General features: G+C 42.3%; 1 protein-coding gene across 2 annotated transcripts; it reads left to right on the forward strand.

Moving 5' to 3' along the window:
• Nucleotides 1–3,559: 3,559 nt before the first annotated feature.
• Nucleotides 3,560–13,020, forward strand: LOC110508925 (uncharacterized). Of its 2 annotated transcripts, none has more exons than XM_021589838.3 (6): nucleotides 3,560–4,520; nucleotides 5,367–5,445; nucleotides 6,106–6,806; nucleotides 7,883–8,489; nucleotides 8,572–8,632; nucleotides 11,354–13,020. In XM_021589838.3, exons 1-6 carry the CDS (start codon nucleotides 4,131–4,133, stop codon nucleotides 11,364–11,366), a joined length of 1,851 nt encoding a protein of 616 aa, XP_021445513.3. In that variant the 5' UTR covers nucleotides 3,560–4,130; the 3' UTR covers nucleotides 11,367–13,020. The 2 variants fall into 2 exon arrangements, with proteins under 2 accessions (XP_021445513.3, XP_021445514.3); XM_021589839.3 differs by having other exon boundaries at nucleotides 8,572–8,661; nucleotides 11,354–11,613.
• The last annotated feature ends 2,937 nt before the right edge of the window (nucleotides 13,021–15,957 follow it).

Genomic DNA, 15,957 nt, shown 5'->3' on the forward strand with positions numbered 1-15,957 from the left:
TAGGAAGATGAGCTCATCGTAGACTGGAATGAAATCAATGGAAACACATGGAAACCCCACGGTTGACTCAGTTCCATTTATTCCAGTGGTCCTACTATAGCTCATCCCACCAGCCTCCTCTGATGCATACAGTATTCAAAATACCTCTCACTCCCTATGAATACAGGAGTCTTATCACAAACCATCTACTGTCAAATCCTTTTTAATCCTTGTCACATGAAGATAAATATTGAAAATAAATTATAGATTGGACATAAACATTACACAACAAGTTGGAAATCGCAAAGTGGTTTGGAAGGAATCAGTGACAGTGGCTGTTTGGTCAAATCTGGGATTAAGGGGCTCTTTTCCAAGTTTAAAATGATAACATTTAACATTGGCCATGATGTCAATGAAGCATGATTTGTGCCGCGCTCAACAAAATTGTTAACTTGGAGAACCGCCGAGCCACCTTCCTGTTCAAGTGAGCCGAGCACAACAATGTGAGTCCACAAATGTATTGTATGCTGCTTCGTAAATGTTGTAATATGCCTGGGAGATATGTATACTGTAGCTAAGAAAGTAATACTAAGTGTATGTTGTATAATAAGATGTTAGCACCCCATGTGTCTCATCCTAATAATTTGGTCTATTTACCCCTCTTAATTTCATCTACTGTTCTGACGTAGTGGTGCACATGTAGCCTATAACCTGTTTTAGGGAAATGTTATCATTGAATATTGTAAGACCTTTCATTGTCTGCTTATAGGCCCCCTTTATTTATCCTACGGTTCTGACTTGGTGTACAGGGAGAGCACTGTAAGAATGGCCCATGTTCTGAATTCTGTTGCTGTACATTTCAAAAGTGCTAAACAAATAGTTATAAACACTAGCGTCCTAGCTCGCTCATTGTCTTAATCAAAATTACGGATTGCCTCTTATCCGCTTGTCGTCCCCTTATGCCATAGTTTGGACATCTCAATTTTCATTGGAAACCATATTTGTTTAAGCAAGTCAGGCATAACAGTTGTGTTTTTTTTAAAGGCAGTAAATGAGGCAGAATGAACTGCTTCGCTGCCAGACAAGGTTCTGCTGATAGCCAGGTGTAGCAGGCCCTAACAGTTTGGAGGCACCGTTTGTCACCTCTATAGTGCAACTAACGTATTGTTTAGTGTTGTGTTGTGTAGTGGCTTTGCTGGAATGCATTTCACTTCTTTTTTTTGCCCCATCAAGATTTACATGTTAAAATCTTTTAAAGAGGAGAATCACACCATCATTTGTGTAATTCAGTGTGGAGAAAAACTTTCTGAGTTTACTAGGTCTCGAGAACACAGTAACTCAAGCTACATTTATTGTTTGTCTACATTTTTTATGTTTTGAGGGCAAGTTCTGGTAAATAATGCACTGCTGTAGAAAATCTAAGTGGTTCAAGCCATGATTAATTAAAGACAAATAATCTGATCTAAACAAGCCCAACCATGAATAAGTAAATGCAACCTTTTTACTGGGACGTTCTGTGATGTTTTTCTGCCTTGACGGAATACCATCTTTATGTATATCCTTCAAATTTGTTGATTTTTACTTATTTCTTCTCCAAGAAGCCCGTTCATTCCATCCTTCCATGACACATCCATTTCTAAAATTCTCTCTGATGTTCTGTTGGTTGGAGGGAAAATTGGGAGCAGGAGTTGCAGTTAACACTAGGTGGCAGTATGTGTTATGGACATAAATAAAGTTATTCTAATCTAATCTATGAATTGCAAATACCTGATACATGAAAAAAGAAAGAGGTCAAATTCTAATTCAATAACAATCCATGTTAATGATCCTGCCTTGTAGACTCTCCCTCTGAGGTCTGAAAGTGTTAGATATGGTGGAAACTAAAAGTAGTATATTGTTCTGTGATGTTCCTAAACGGCCGCCTTCAAGATTACAGTGGAGGAGTTGATAGATTTCTAGGAGGTAGACACACTCAGGGAAACATTTAAATACGGAACGTTACAACACCTCCCCAAAATATCAGCTGTTTATATAAATACCAGTTGTTTATGCTCCAGATAAACAGCCCATTTCATTCTCAATATTCAACATTTTGTGTGTACTTCTGTGTTTGTCCCTGATTTCCTGCTTTTGTTCCCATGCTTTATCTGTGATCTGTCCCGATGGTAACAACTCAGATGAGATGGCCAATTCCTTAGTGAATTATTGCTTCCTCTGAAGACAGGGTTGGCACGGCAACAATGGCTGGCAGGCAGGACAAGTTCTGGCTTTCATTCTGCTGCTGTGTTTGGGGTGTCCTGAGAGACTGACTGTCAGCTGCCCACGTCAGCAAGTTGGGTTGAGATGCAGAGCATCAAAGGGCCGCTGGCTCCGATACTTAATGAGAATGTCTGTGGAACAACATGTGCTATGGTCCTGACACTTCTGGTGCCGTGCACCGGAAACCATGTTCATAATGCCGTAAAACAGTTGTTGTTTTTTCTTGGAAATTACAGTAGGTCTTCACAATGTGCCATTTTGATTTATGGAGGAAGATAATATAGACAGATCAAATCTTCAGAACAGATCATATCTTCAGAACAAACGTTAATGGAGCATTTACCTGTCAAGCGGGGGAAGATTCATGGACCTAACCACCCCACATACTGGTTAACAGTGGCCTTTCCTGACCTTACAACTAATCACAGAGAAGGTAAAGGTTGATGTAGTGTTAAGATCAAGAAAAATTGAAGACCATCATATATGACACAAAAAACATCCAATTTAAGTGTCCCTAATACCTAGGCACACTAATACATCTTAGTTACGTAGACTGGTAAAGTGTTAGTACAGTGTAGGCACACTAATACATCTTAGTTATGTAGACTGGTAAAGTGTTAGTACAGTGTAGGCACACTAATACATCTTAGTTATGTAGACTGGTAAAGTGTTAGTACAGTGTAGGCACACTAATACATCTTAGTTACGTAGACTGGTAAAGTGTTAGTACAGTGTAGGCACACTAATACATCTTAGTTACGTAGACTGGTAAAGTGTTAGTACAGTGTAGGCACACTAATACATCTTAGTTACGTAGACTGGTAAAGTGTTAGTACAGTGTAGGCACACTAATACATCTTAGTTATGTAGACTGGTAAAGTGTTAGTACAGTGTAGGCACACTTTGTTAAATAGGACTGTTACACCTGAAGACTTTTCCTAAAATGTACCTAAGATTATAATCTCATTCAAAGCAGATCATTTCAGGACCATTATCTCTTGTCACATGTGCTGACATTTACATTTTAGTCATTTAGCAGACCCTCTTATCCAGAGTGACTTACAGCAGCAATTAGGGATAAGTGCCTTGCTCAAGAGCACATCACCAGATCTTCAGCTAATCGGCTCCTGGATTCAAACCAGCAACCTTTCATTTACTGGCCCAATGCCCTTAACCGCTAGGCTACCTGTCAAACAAAGGGGCAGCTGGCACCACATGGGGCTAGGGTTGTGTGAATGTGGTCTGAATCACCTCCTGTGTGTGTGTGTGCATGATGTTATCCCTAACCCCTGACATGATGTCAAGGAAGGAGTTCCCAGAGTGGGAAGTGTGGTGAGGCGGTTCTAAACTCCTGACCATGTTTACACCTCAGACATAATCCTGTCTTCTCACTTTCACACCATATTATGCTCAGGAGAGAAAACTGGAACTTTACTGTTTGGGCTGTCAATGTGTGCTACCTTAGCTCAGAAGCGGGATACTATCTTCACCACCAGGGTCTGCCACAGATATCTCCACTACCAGGGTTTGCATCAGATATCTCCACTACCAGGGTCTGCATCAGATATCTCCACTACCAGGGTTTGCATCAGATATCTCCACTACCAGGGTTTGCCTCAGATATCTCCACTACCAGGGTTTGCATCAGATATCTCCACTACCAGGGTTTGCATCAGATATCTCCACTACCAGGGTCTGCCTAAAATATCTCCCATCTTATCTATTTATTTGGCTTTTTGTTTGGGAAAGAAGAGTTCAGTGCTTGTGGTTTAACGCTCTCTACTTGGTCCTCAAGAAGTGGACCCCATTTGAACCATCTAAATCGGTCTGTGATTGGCTGTTTCTCAGTAAGGGTGTTCTGTACTGTACTGTGCCTCAGCGGCTAAACAGCCATGTACAAAAGCAGTTACTCCCAGGCCAAGTTTGGCTTGGAGGCCAGGAGGAAGATCCAGAAGCCCAGAGGGAAGAGCTGTGGCTACTACATGAGGGTTGTCTTCTTCTTCTCCTCTCTGATTCAGTCACTCATCATCGTCAGCCTGGTGCTCTTCCTGGTCTACGGGAGCTCCCCAGACGCGGCGGCCGAGAGCCGGGTCAAGGACCTGGAGAAGAGCTTCAACCACCTCTCCATTGACAACATCAACCTCCGGCAGCAGGGAAAGAACCTGACGAAGCTCCTGAACGCCACCCTGACTGACAAGATGCGCAACAACAAATATATGATGAGTCTGCGTCAGGTGGCAAACGGGTCTGGCATGTTCATCGCCAATCTCAAAGGACTAGTGGTAAGAACTGAGATTGGTTTTGTCATCAATGTTCACAGGTCAATGCTAGAGGGGATTTGTGAGGTTGTGTTGGATTTTTGGCATGCATATTTTGAAAAACTTGGGTGGATTTTCAATATGTCGATTTTGAATATGCATTACAATGACAGCAGTACATTATATACAGTCGGATAACAGTGACTGGTTTACTGAATATCAAAATGCCAGTTTAGCTGTATTAGTGGATAGGAAAACAAAACGTGCTATATGATTTTGATTTGAGTGTAATTTAACATAAAACAATATTACATTCAAGTATCTCATACATGTCATATAACATATCAATCATTTCAGATAATTTCAGCAAATATAACTGAAAAGGTTAAAACAGTGGTCCTACAGTCATAAACATTAACAATCACTAGTCACTGTATATTCAGATGTAAACTTGACTGTTCATCATTTCTGTAGATATATATATATCTTCTTTTGCAACAGTGTCAACAATAATGTGCATGTACAGATGCCGTATCTTAATTTGATCACCCTGTTGCTGCGGAAATGGTTCTTCACAGCAGAAAATTCAACAGTGTAGTACTTCAATTTATTTAACTAGGCAAGCCATTTAAGAACAATTTCTTATTTTCAATGTCCTAGAAACAGCATGTTAACTGCCTTGTTCAGGGGCAGAAAAAGGGATCAACCTCTACAAAACATGTCCATAATTAAAAAAGATGTATATAATGCACATAATAATTCACATTTTCTGTTTCTGCAGATCCTAAATCTGTAGGTGAAATTTTCACTCAAATTATTATTGGTAGACAAAATGTGGTGCTGATGCATGTCTGTTATTAACATCCACAGACTCAGTGTGAAAATGATAAGGGAAGATGTCAGATTCAACTTAGAATGAGCCAATGCTTCAGGGCCATGCCCCCAAATGGTAAGAGACCTGTAAGAAACTTTGCTTTGTTGCTCTGCTCTGCACTAGTGTTACATACAGTATTCATGTTCAATCGTCCACTCAGAATCTCATTCTAATAATTCACAGCTAAGCTTTCCTAAACCTATTAGCTTCCCACTGGGCACACGCTGGTTGAATCAACATTATTTCCACGTCATGTAAAGGAAATTACGTTGAACAAACGTGGAATAGATGTTAAATTGACATCTGTGCCCAGTGGGTTTCCTAACTGGTACTTCTTTGGACAAGAATATGCATGGTGCAAATTACAACTTTGCAATGATCTTTTGTCTTCACTGTTGTTGTTGTTGTTACAGAAGTGAGAATACAAATAGTGAAATTAAAATAAAAGTCATTCTGAATTGACTTAAAACCAATGCAGTGCCGGGATTCAATCCAAGCTGCATTGTAGCGAGCTTAGACTTAAAGGTTCATTTCTATTGCGCCCACATCTGCACCGTGAATGCAATCTCCGCAAACGCAGGAACATTGCCTTTAAAAGGTGCAATACCGACAGTGCTCCTCGGATTGAATCCCGGACTAAATCTGATCCTGGTTCCGAAGTATTAACATAAAAGGTGTTTCTTTCTTCTTTATGTTCTTCCAAAACGTTTATATGCAACAACAATAATATGCAAGAAAACCAGGTCCAGCAGCTGGAGCAGTTGCTAAAGCTAGTGAGCTCCAACTTCAGTCAGACGGTGCAGTTCATGAGGATGGAGATGGAGAACACAGCCATGGACCGGGACACCCTGACCCTGGAGGCCATCTCCCTCCGGAGGGACAAGACCTTCCTGCAGAGACAACTGGAGGGCTACAGGAAGAAGTGCAAGGAGGACTTTGTCCAATCCCTGGCCGGCATCTCCGACGTCTCTAAAGCCTTCCTGTTGAAGATCGACAACCTTCTGCCCAATGTCAGCCCCTTCCTGCTCACCTGCGAGAAGCAGCTCCACCACCTGGACCAGATCCGCAACAACTGCACCGGTCTGTCCCGCGAGGTGGAGAACAAGTTCCAGCAATACCTGAACAAGGTGGGCTCTCAGATGACGGAGATTGAGGGTTGCAGTGCCAGGCTGCAGGCAGATAAAGACCAGCTGAAGGAGGTCTACGACTGGTGCAGCTACAACCGCAGTGCCATGGCCCTGGAGCACCGCGAGAAGCTTCAGAAGACCCAGGAGAAATACGACCGAGAGACGGAGAGGCTGCTGATGGATAGCAGAAGGCTGCAGGGGGACAAGGAGCTACAGGAGACGGTGATGAAGGTGAAGGAGGGCGAGATCGGCATTCTCAAGGACAAGATGAATAACCTCAACACCTCACTGGTCAACTGTGGCTCCAGGGTAAGGGAAGATCTATCGCGTGGTATTACACCAGGCTTTCATCCAACTCATTGATAAGTGGCGGTAGATAACAACAGAAATCCTTTAGAAGTCAAACTGGGGCCAGAAATGGTTTCCGTCATTAGTGTGAAGAGATAGAGTTGGCACGCTGGTCAAAAGATCTAACCATGTAAATGAGAGCTGCAGGAGCTCCACATAAGATTTTTTTATGACAATTAGCTGTAATAAAATAAATTAGTGGAAAATGTAAGCAATAGGTTGTTGTCGTCGTGCTTTACATTAAACTGGGGGGCTCCTGAGTGGCGCAGCAGTTTAAGGCACTGCATCTCAGTGCTTGAGATGTCAACACAGACACTCTGTATCACAACAAGCTGTGATTATAAGTCCCATAGGGCAGCACGCAATTGGCCCAGGTTTGGCCAGTGTAGGCTGCAATTGTAAATGTTTGTTTACCTTTATTTAACTAGGCAAGTCAGTTAAGAACAAATTCTTATTTTCAATGACAGCCTAGGAACAGTGGGTTAACTGCCTGTTCAGGGGCAGAACAAGATTTTGTACCTTGTCAGCTCAGGGATTGGAACTTGGAACCTTTCGGTTACTAGTCCAACACTCTAACCACTAGGCTACCCTGCCACCCCATAAGGATTTAACTTGCCTGCTTTTTAATTTTTTATTATTACTACATACATTTAAAAAGATAAGTATACACGCTTTCATACATTTATGCCTTCATAAACTTCTGATCATAAAATGTGTATGATCAGAATAGACACTATGACACTTCCTCCAGTACCAAGCTCATCAATCTAGCAGGGGTCCCACTATGATACTGGAGGAAGTGTCAATCTCATTCCAAAAAAACAATGCAGAGAACTCGAGGACAGGTAAAGCCCCCACTGGCTGGAAAAGTGCCACAGTCTATAATATACAATTGGTGGTCATGTAATAATAAACATGATATGTTTGTGCAATTATTATATTTGAATATGCTAGATAAACAGCATTGTTATATGTTGAAGTAGTTTCACATACCGGTACTAACTAAACATTATTTACTTTGTCTTATTATGTTTCAGACCGGAATGGGTAACCCAGGAATGTCCATACCAAATCAGACTGGACCCTGGAGTAGCAGGCATGGGATGGGTGACCCTGGCTCAACTGGGAATGGATTTGGCAGGGCAGGGGCAGGTGGGACAGGGACAGGTAACAAGCCAGGCTCAACTAACCAATTTGGTAATACAGGAATGGGAAGGACAGGGTCAAGTTCAAGTTCTACTGCATTGGGTTCGTTAGGGCCAGAAAAAGTGTGGGCAGGTCGAACAGGGACAGGCGCGACAGGAGAGTTGGGTGCAATGAGTTACGCAGGGATGGGGGAGGCAGGGTTGAGTGCAACAGGGCAGGGCAACAGGGGGCCAACCAAAATGGGTTTGGAGGCTACAGGTGGGTGGGGTTCCACAGGAATGGGTAACACAGGGATGGGTGGGGAAGGGTCTAGTGTAACAGGGCAAGGTAAAAGGGGGTCAACCGCTGGAACAGAATTGGGTGCTGGAACTGGTGGGTGGGGTGCTTCTGCAACAGGAAACGGCAACACAGGACTGGGTAGGTCCGGGTCAAGTGCTTCGTCATCATCAGGCGCCACAAGGATGAACGGTTCAGGAATGGACGGCTCGAAAGGTTTAGGTAAGATATAAAAATCACTTCTTATAAACACTGTGATATACTATGGACAATGGCTTATGTTGTTGTTCTGTTGTTTCTACAGCACATATCAATCAACACTTACGAGAACTGCAGCAGTATTCTAATGCCGACTCCGGCTCAGAGTGAGTTCATATACCCTCTGGGTATTTAAGTGAGTCTTAAATAAATGTATTAAGTTCTGTTGCTAAGAATGCCCAGATTAGCATCTTACTGGAACTTTTAATTCAACATGGCTGAGACAAATGTTGATTATGACATTAGAATGTAATCTAAATGTGACAAAGCAAATGTTGATTTGTAATGAGTCATAGAGCCTTTACTTTAGAGATTAGTTTTTGCTCCATATTAAGTAGTGAAATTGGTTAAAAAAATCACAACATGCACTTAAAATTGACCTTACAAAAAAGCCAGTCAGTCAATAAATAATATAATAATACTTGTATGAAATGTTTTAATCTTTAGCTCACAATCTGTGGATAATAAACGATTAAGAAAGGTAAAAAAAATTACGTGAAACATCACAGCACAATTGAAAAATATATGGCACATGGAAACCAAACAAGGGTGGTCTATAGTGATAGGTGGGATGGGATGAGAGTGGCTGAGCGTTGGTCTATGGTGATAGGTGGGATGGGATGAGAGTGGCTGAGCGTTGGTCTATGGTGATAGGTGGGATGGGCTGAGTGTGGCTGAGGGTTGGTCTATGGTGATAGGTGGGATGGGCTGAGTGTGGCTGAGGGTTGGTCTATGGTGATAGGTGGGATGGGATGAGAGTGGCTGAGCGTTGGTCTATGGTGATAGGTGGGATGGGCTGAGTGTGGCTGAGGGTTGGTCTATGGTGATAGGTGGGATGGGCTGAGTGTGGCTGAGGGTTGGTCTATGGTGATAGGTGGGATGGGCTGAGAGTGGCTGAGGGTTGGTCTATGGTGATAGGTGGGATGGGCTGAGAGTGGCTGAGGGTTGGTCTATGGTGATAGGTGGGATGGGATGAGAGTGGCTGAGGGTTGGTCTATGGTGATAGGTGGGATGGGCTGAGAGTGGCTGAGGGTTGGTCTATGGTGATAGGTGGGATGGGCTGAGAGTGGCTGAGGGTTGGTCTATGGTGATAGGTGGGATGGGCTGAGAGTGGCTGAGGGTTGGGATTAAAGAGTTTGTCAGTTTGACATTTAATCCTAGTAAAAAATCCATGTCTTAAGTCAGTTAGTATCACCACATTATTTTAAGAATGTGAAATGTCAAAATAATAGTAGAGAGAATGATTTATTTCAGCTTTTATTTCTTTCAACACAGTGGGTCAGAAGTTTACATACACTCAATTCGTATTTGGTAGCATTGCCTTTGAATTGTTTAACTTGGGTCAAACGTTTCAGGTAGCCCTCCACAAGCTTGCCACATTATGTTGGGTGAATTTTGGCCCATTCCTCCTGACAGAGCTGGTGTAACAGAGTCAGGTTTGTAGGCCTGCTTGCTTGCACACGCTTTTTCAGTTCTGCCCACAAGTGTTCGATGGGATTGAGGTCAGGGCTTTGTGATGGCCAATCCAATACCTTGACTTTGTTGTCCTTAAGCCATTTATCCACAACTTTGGAAGTTCATTGTCCATTTGGAAGACCCATTTGCGATCAAGCTTTAATTTCCTGACTGATGTCTTGAAATGTTGCTTCAATATACCCACATAATTTTCCTACCTCATGATGCCATCTATTTTGTGAAGTGCACCAGTCCCTCCTGCAGCAAAGCACCCCCACAACATGATGTTGCCACCCCCGTGCTTCACGGTTGGGATGGTGTTCTTCGGCTTGCAAGCCGCCTCCTTTTTCCTCCAAACATAAAGATGGTCATTATTTCAGGTTATGTCGATATAGGACTTGTTTTACTGTGGGCCTTGTTATTCTGGGATTGATTTGCACTTTTTGCACCAAAGTACGTTCATCTCTAGGAGACAGAACGCGTCTCCTTTCTGAGCGGTATGACGGCTGCGTGATCCCATGGTGTTTATACTTGCGTACTATTGTTTGTACAGATGAACGTGGTACCTTCAGGCATTTGGAAATTGCTCCCAAGGATGAACCAGACTTGTGGAGGTCTACAATTTATTTTCTGAGGTCTTGGCTGATTTCTTTTGATTTTCCCATGATGTCAAGCAAAGAGGCACTGAGTTTGAAGGTAGGACTTGAAATACATCCACAAGTACACCTCCAATTGACTCAAATTATGTCAACTAGCCTATCAGAAGCTTCTAAAGCCATGACATCATTTTCTGGAATTTTCCAAGCTGTTTAAAAGGCACATTCAACGTAGTGTATGTAAACTTCTGACCCACTGGAACTGTGATACAGTGAATTATGAGTGAAATAATCTGTCTGTAAACAATTGTTGGAAAAATGACTTGTGTCAAACTATAGTTTGTTAATAACAAATCTGTGGAATGGTTGAAAAAATGAGTTTTAATGACTCCAACCTAAGTGTATGTAAACTTCCGACTTCAACTGTACATGTAGCAGAAAAGCTATAAAAACAAAGAAAGATATTTGTCCTCTGAAGAGGGTGGTTAATAAATAAAACATTTGTTTAAAAAATGAAAAAGAAAAGGAGTTAAATTGGCCTTTGAAACTTCAATTCTGTGGTAAATCTGTTGACTCTACAGATTCCCTAAACATCTTAATAGGGGGTTAAGTTTATGAATTGTATATTATGTATTGTTTATGAATTGTAAATTAGATGATGTAAGAGGGCAAGCCATTGAGGCATGGATATGCGAGAAATGTTTAACAAAAAACCTGCTGACTGCAGTCAATGCAATTAACTGAACAAGGATCTCTGTTATTTCTTCTTGTCTGCAGAGTCTCTGGGTAATCCATGACATTTCAGAGGAAAATGGAGGAAAACCTATAAAACCCAGTCTCCTCATATTGAGTTCTGGTTTGTCAATATACAGTACCAGTCAAAAGTTCACCTACTCATTCCAGGGGTTTTCTTTATTTTTTACTATTTTCTATGTTGTAGAATAATAGTGAAGTCATCAAACTATGAAATAACACATATGGAATCATGTAGTAACCAATTTTTTTAACAAATCAAAATAGATTTTATATTCTTCAAAGTAGCCACCCTTTGCCTTGATGACAGCTTTGCACACTCTTGGCATTCTCTCAACCAGTTTCATGAGGTAGTCACCTGGAATGCCTTCATTTGTGGAATTTATTTCCTCCTTCATGCGTTTGAGCCAGTCAGTTGTGTTGTGACATGGTAAGGGTGGTATACAGAAGATAGCCCTATTTGGTAAAAGACCAAGTCCATATTATGGCAAGAACAGCTCAAATAAGCAAAGGGAAACGACAGTCCATTATTACTTTAAGACATGAAGGTCAGTCAATGTGGAAGATTTCAAGAACTTCGTTAGAGTTACCAGCCTCTGAAATTGCAGCCCAAATAAATTGACGTAACAGACACATCTCAACATCAACTGTTCAGAGGAGACTGCGCAGGCCTTCCTGGTCAAATTCCTGCAAAGAAACCACTACTAAAGGACACCAATAATAAGAAGAGACTTGCTTAGGCCAAGAAACACAAGCAATGGACATTAGACCGGTGGAAATTTGTTCTTCGGTCTGATGAGTCCAAATTAGATTTTTTTTTCTCCAACCGCCATGCTTTGTGAGACGCAGAGTAGGTAGGCATGTGTTGTTTCCGCCATGAAGCATGGAGGAATTTATTTAGAATTCAAGGCACACTTGACCAGCATGACTACTATAGCATTCTGCAGTGATACGCCATCCCATCTGTTTTGCACTTAGTGGGACTATTTGTTTTTCAACAGGGCAATGACCCAAACACACCTCCAGGCTGTGTAAGGGCAATTTTACCAAGAAGGTGAGTGATGGAGTGCTGCATCAGATGATCTGGCCTCCGCAATCACCCGACCTCAACACGATTGTGATGGTTAGGGATGTTGGACTGCAGAGTGATGGAAAAGCAGCCAACAAGTACTCAACAAATATGGGAACTCCTTCAAGACTGTTGGAAAAGCATTCCAGGTGAAGCTGGTTGAGAGAATGCCAAGAGTGTGCAAAGCTGTCATCAAGGCAAAGGGTTTGAAGAATCTCAAATATAAAATATAATTTGATTTGTTTAATACTTTTTTGGTTACTACATGATTCCATATGTGTTATTTCATAGTTTTGATGTCTTCACTATTATTCTACAATGTAGAAAATAGTACAAATAAAGAAAACCCCTTGAATGAGTAGGTGTGTCCAACCTTTTGACTGGTACAGTATGTATAATATCATTTCTACCGACAGCAGCTGCATTGTAATATACAGTATCATAAAATAATTTCTGCTGCTTCATGTATTCCATTGTTTTGAATGTCCTTGATAACCAGCCACAAATGTATGTTAATTGAATATGTTTATTTAGTCAGGAGAAAGGCATAAAAGCTGTACATAAGCTGTTTTCAATGTACTGTATATACTTTTATTAAAAACTAAGGAGTACTTCTTGCAAACCTGGTTCTATGAATTAAGTGTGATGACTTCCACGTTTAAGGTCGGGGAGAGCGAGGTATGTGGTCACACTTTTCATGCTGTCTAACATTTACTTGGCACAATACATCGCAATGGTATAAATGTCATACCGAACAAAAGAAGGAAGTCTTGGGAACATATTTTGGATTCATTACATCTTCATATCTTATTTCAGTAGGGAATTGTAGACCGTTAAATAGAGAGTGTGTACTTCTGACAATTTGCCCCATCAGCAGGTAAATTGTCACACCACGTCGGGTAAGTTGTCACATTGGATTATCAACAACTAATTAATTGTGAATATTGATTTTAATTTTAAATACAAAACCAAATTCAACTTCAATAAAGAAGTCAAAATAAAAACAATCATGCCTAGAGAATCTGGCAAATCATGCCTTTCAACAAAAACAATCATGCTGTCATGCAGAGCACACATTAATTAAGTGGCACGAACACATCGAATGTTCTCTGGTGTGCACATAGATCCACATAGATCCACATAGATCCACGGTTGTTGGAATCGGAATGTAATGTAATGCTGCAGATAACTTGCTTAAATGTTTAATGTCTTAACAAAACAGACATGGTGTTTAAACACACTAATGCACTAATGCACAGTTTTGTAACAGCCTATACGACACACATCCGTATCTGACTAATCAGACTCCTCTTCAGAGTCACAGTTCTGGCAGACATAAATTGCCTGGCCTGAGGTATAAGCATCATGGGCCCATTTGTTGCATCTCACACACGTCACCCAAGTCTCCTATGGAAAGCTGATTAAAGATGTCTTCACACAGACGAGGCAGAAGCACTCTTCTTCATCTAATGAACTCTTCTACGATTTTTCTTTTTTTAGCTGGCTTCTTGTTTTTGCTAGATGGTGGGTTATTCTTTTCCATTTCCAGGGCCTGCTTCACTGGTGTGTCAGTTAGAATAGCTGTTTTGTGCCGTTTTCCTTCTTCGCAAGCTGGTTTTCGGGGACTAGCTTTTGGAAATGACCAGATGTCCTCTGCAGTTCGTAGTCCACTGTCAGCAATGGCAATGCTGGGTAAGGATGACCTGGTGCTAGCATAAGAACTGGGCAAGTCTGTGTCTGAGCTCGTGCTAGGCAGGGTTGGAATAGTGCTGGGGCCTGGCAGGTTGGTGCTGGGGCCTGGCAGGGCTGGAATAGTGCTGGGGCCTGGCAGGTTGGTGCTGGGGCCTGGCAGGGCTGGAATTGTGCTGGAGCATGGCAGGTTGGTGCTGGGAGCTGGCAGGTCAGTGCTGGGACTTGGCAGGGATGGAATAGTGCTGTGGCCTTGCAGGTTGGTGCTGGGGCCTGGCAGGGCTGGAATAGTGCTGTGCCCTGGCAGGACGGTGCTGGGGCCTGGCAGTGCAGGGTTGGTGCTGGGGCCTGGTAGGGATGGGTTCTGAATGGGGTGATCTGTAACGTAGGATGGCGCAAACTCAGTTTCCAGAAATACATCCCTGTTGTAAGGTTGTATCCCAGCCACCCTAAAGCCAGCCTGAATGTTCAAGGGGGTTGTAGGCAGAGGATAGGCGATTGCCACAATCACAGGAATGTCATAATTGACATTGTCTTCCCAGGATTGTTCCTCATCCAGGCATCACACGCTGTGTTGATGTGCCTCTTTACCGGCCCGTAGACAGACCTGTCTAAGGGTTGAAGCCGATGAGAGCAAAGGGGTGGGAATGACAGCATAATTATGCCATTTCTTTGGCATAATTGAGTCCATCAATGGACAGATGAGACTTGTGGTTTTGTCCAAAAGGAGTAAACAGAGCTTCTCCTTTGAGCACTTCGTATGCTCGACAAAATGTTTAAGGAAGTCAACAGAGTGCACATCTTTCATCCACCCAGAGGGATTTCCCCTCCTTTGCTGCCAGGTGGCCCGTTGATCAGGAAATGATCGCAGAAGTTGACACAGGGAAAATAAAATATGGAGATATACTATTCCCTGTGGCTGAAACAGCACAGGCCAGTGTGACGAGGGTTCCCCTTTCATCGGAGGTCAGTGACCCTACTTTCACGTCTGTCCATCACTTTGTCAAGTTTATGTACAGTGGTCACCCCAGTTTTATCGACATTCCATATGTCTCCTGGTCCAAACTGATATCTCTGTAGCACTTCTGCTACATTGTCGAAGAAAGCATTAACATTTTCTCTGTTGAAGCTAGTTGCCCTGACAAGGCTAGTTGCCTCTGGCTTTCTCAGCGACGGCGTTGGGAGCCACTTTAAGAAGCCTGTGAACCACTCCGAGCCTTTTCTTTTTCTGCCCACATTAGCGTGAACTTCAGCTGTTGTGCCACAGCAAACAGGTAGGCAAGTCTTCTGACCTCACTTGGCGACAGACCAAAATAAATATCAGCCGACCTAGTAATATACTGAACAAGCTGCATCTCCAAATCAGGTTGAAAAACCTGCCGTGGTTTTGTATAGCCAACCACTATTGTTGGCATGGCTGTCTGACTTTCAATTTCTTCTCTGGTAACCTTTTGACAATTCCGAGTCAGAGTACGGTAATTTATGTCAAAATCCTTCGCTGTACTCCTGATTGATTTGTTCTGAAACTTCACCTCCCTCACCGCCTTTAACATTATGGCAGGTGGTGTGCTGCCATTCTCTGTCTTTCTTTTCTCATTTCTAACCATCTTTCTTTCCATACCATCTTTCTTTCCTTCCTTCCTTTCTTCTTTCCTTCAAAAACACATTTCCTCATTGCATTTACATGTTCATTACAGGCTTATTACGCCCACCTCCCTGTCTACTATCCTTGTTGCCACAATGCAATTCATAACGCCACACTAAATTCATGACACTGTAGTATGTGTGTGTGTGTGTGTGGATATACTGTCTCATACAGTAGGCATGTAGTGTGTTAGTAGACACACACACACACACACGCCAGAGCCTG

Source organism: Oncorhynchus mykiss, chromosome 28 (genome assembly GCF_057628025.1).
Source record: "Oncorhynchus mykiss isolate SJ-2025 chromosome 28, ASM5762802v1, whole genome shotgun sequence".
In the NCBI taxonomy this organism is placed as follows: Eukaryota; Metazoa; Chordata; class Actinopteri; order Salmoniformes; family Salmonidae; genus Oncorhynchus; species Oncorhynchus mykiss.

Coding starts and splice junctions, on each gene's coding strand:
- LOC110508925 (XM_021589838.3), top strand. CDS start 4,131: ATGTACAAAAGCAGTTACTCCCAGGCCAAGTTTGGCTTGGAGGCCAGG. Junction 6,807..7,882: donor TGGTCAACTGTGGCTCCAGG/GTAAGGGAAGAT, acceptor ATTATGTTTCAG/ACCGGAATGGGTAACCCAGG. Junction 8,490..8,571: donor GGACGGCTCGAAAGGTTTAG/GTAAGATATAAA, acceptor TTGTTTCTACAG/CACATATCAATCAACACTTA.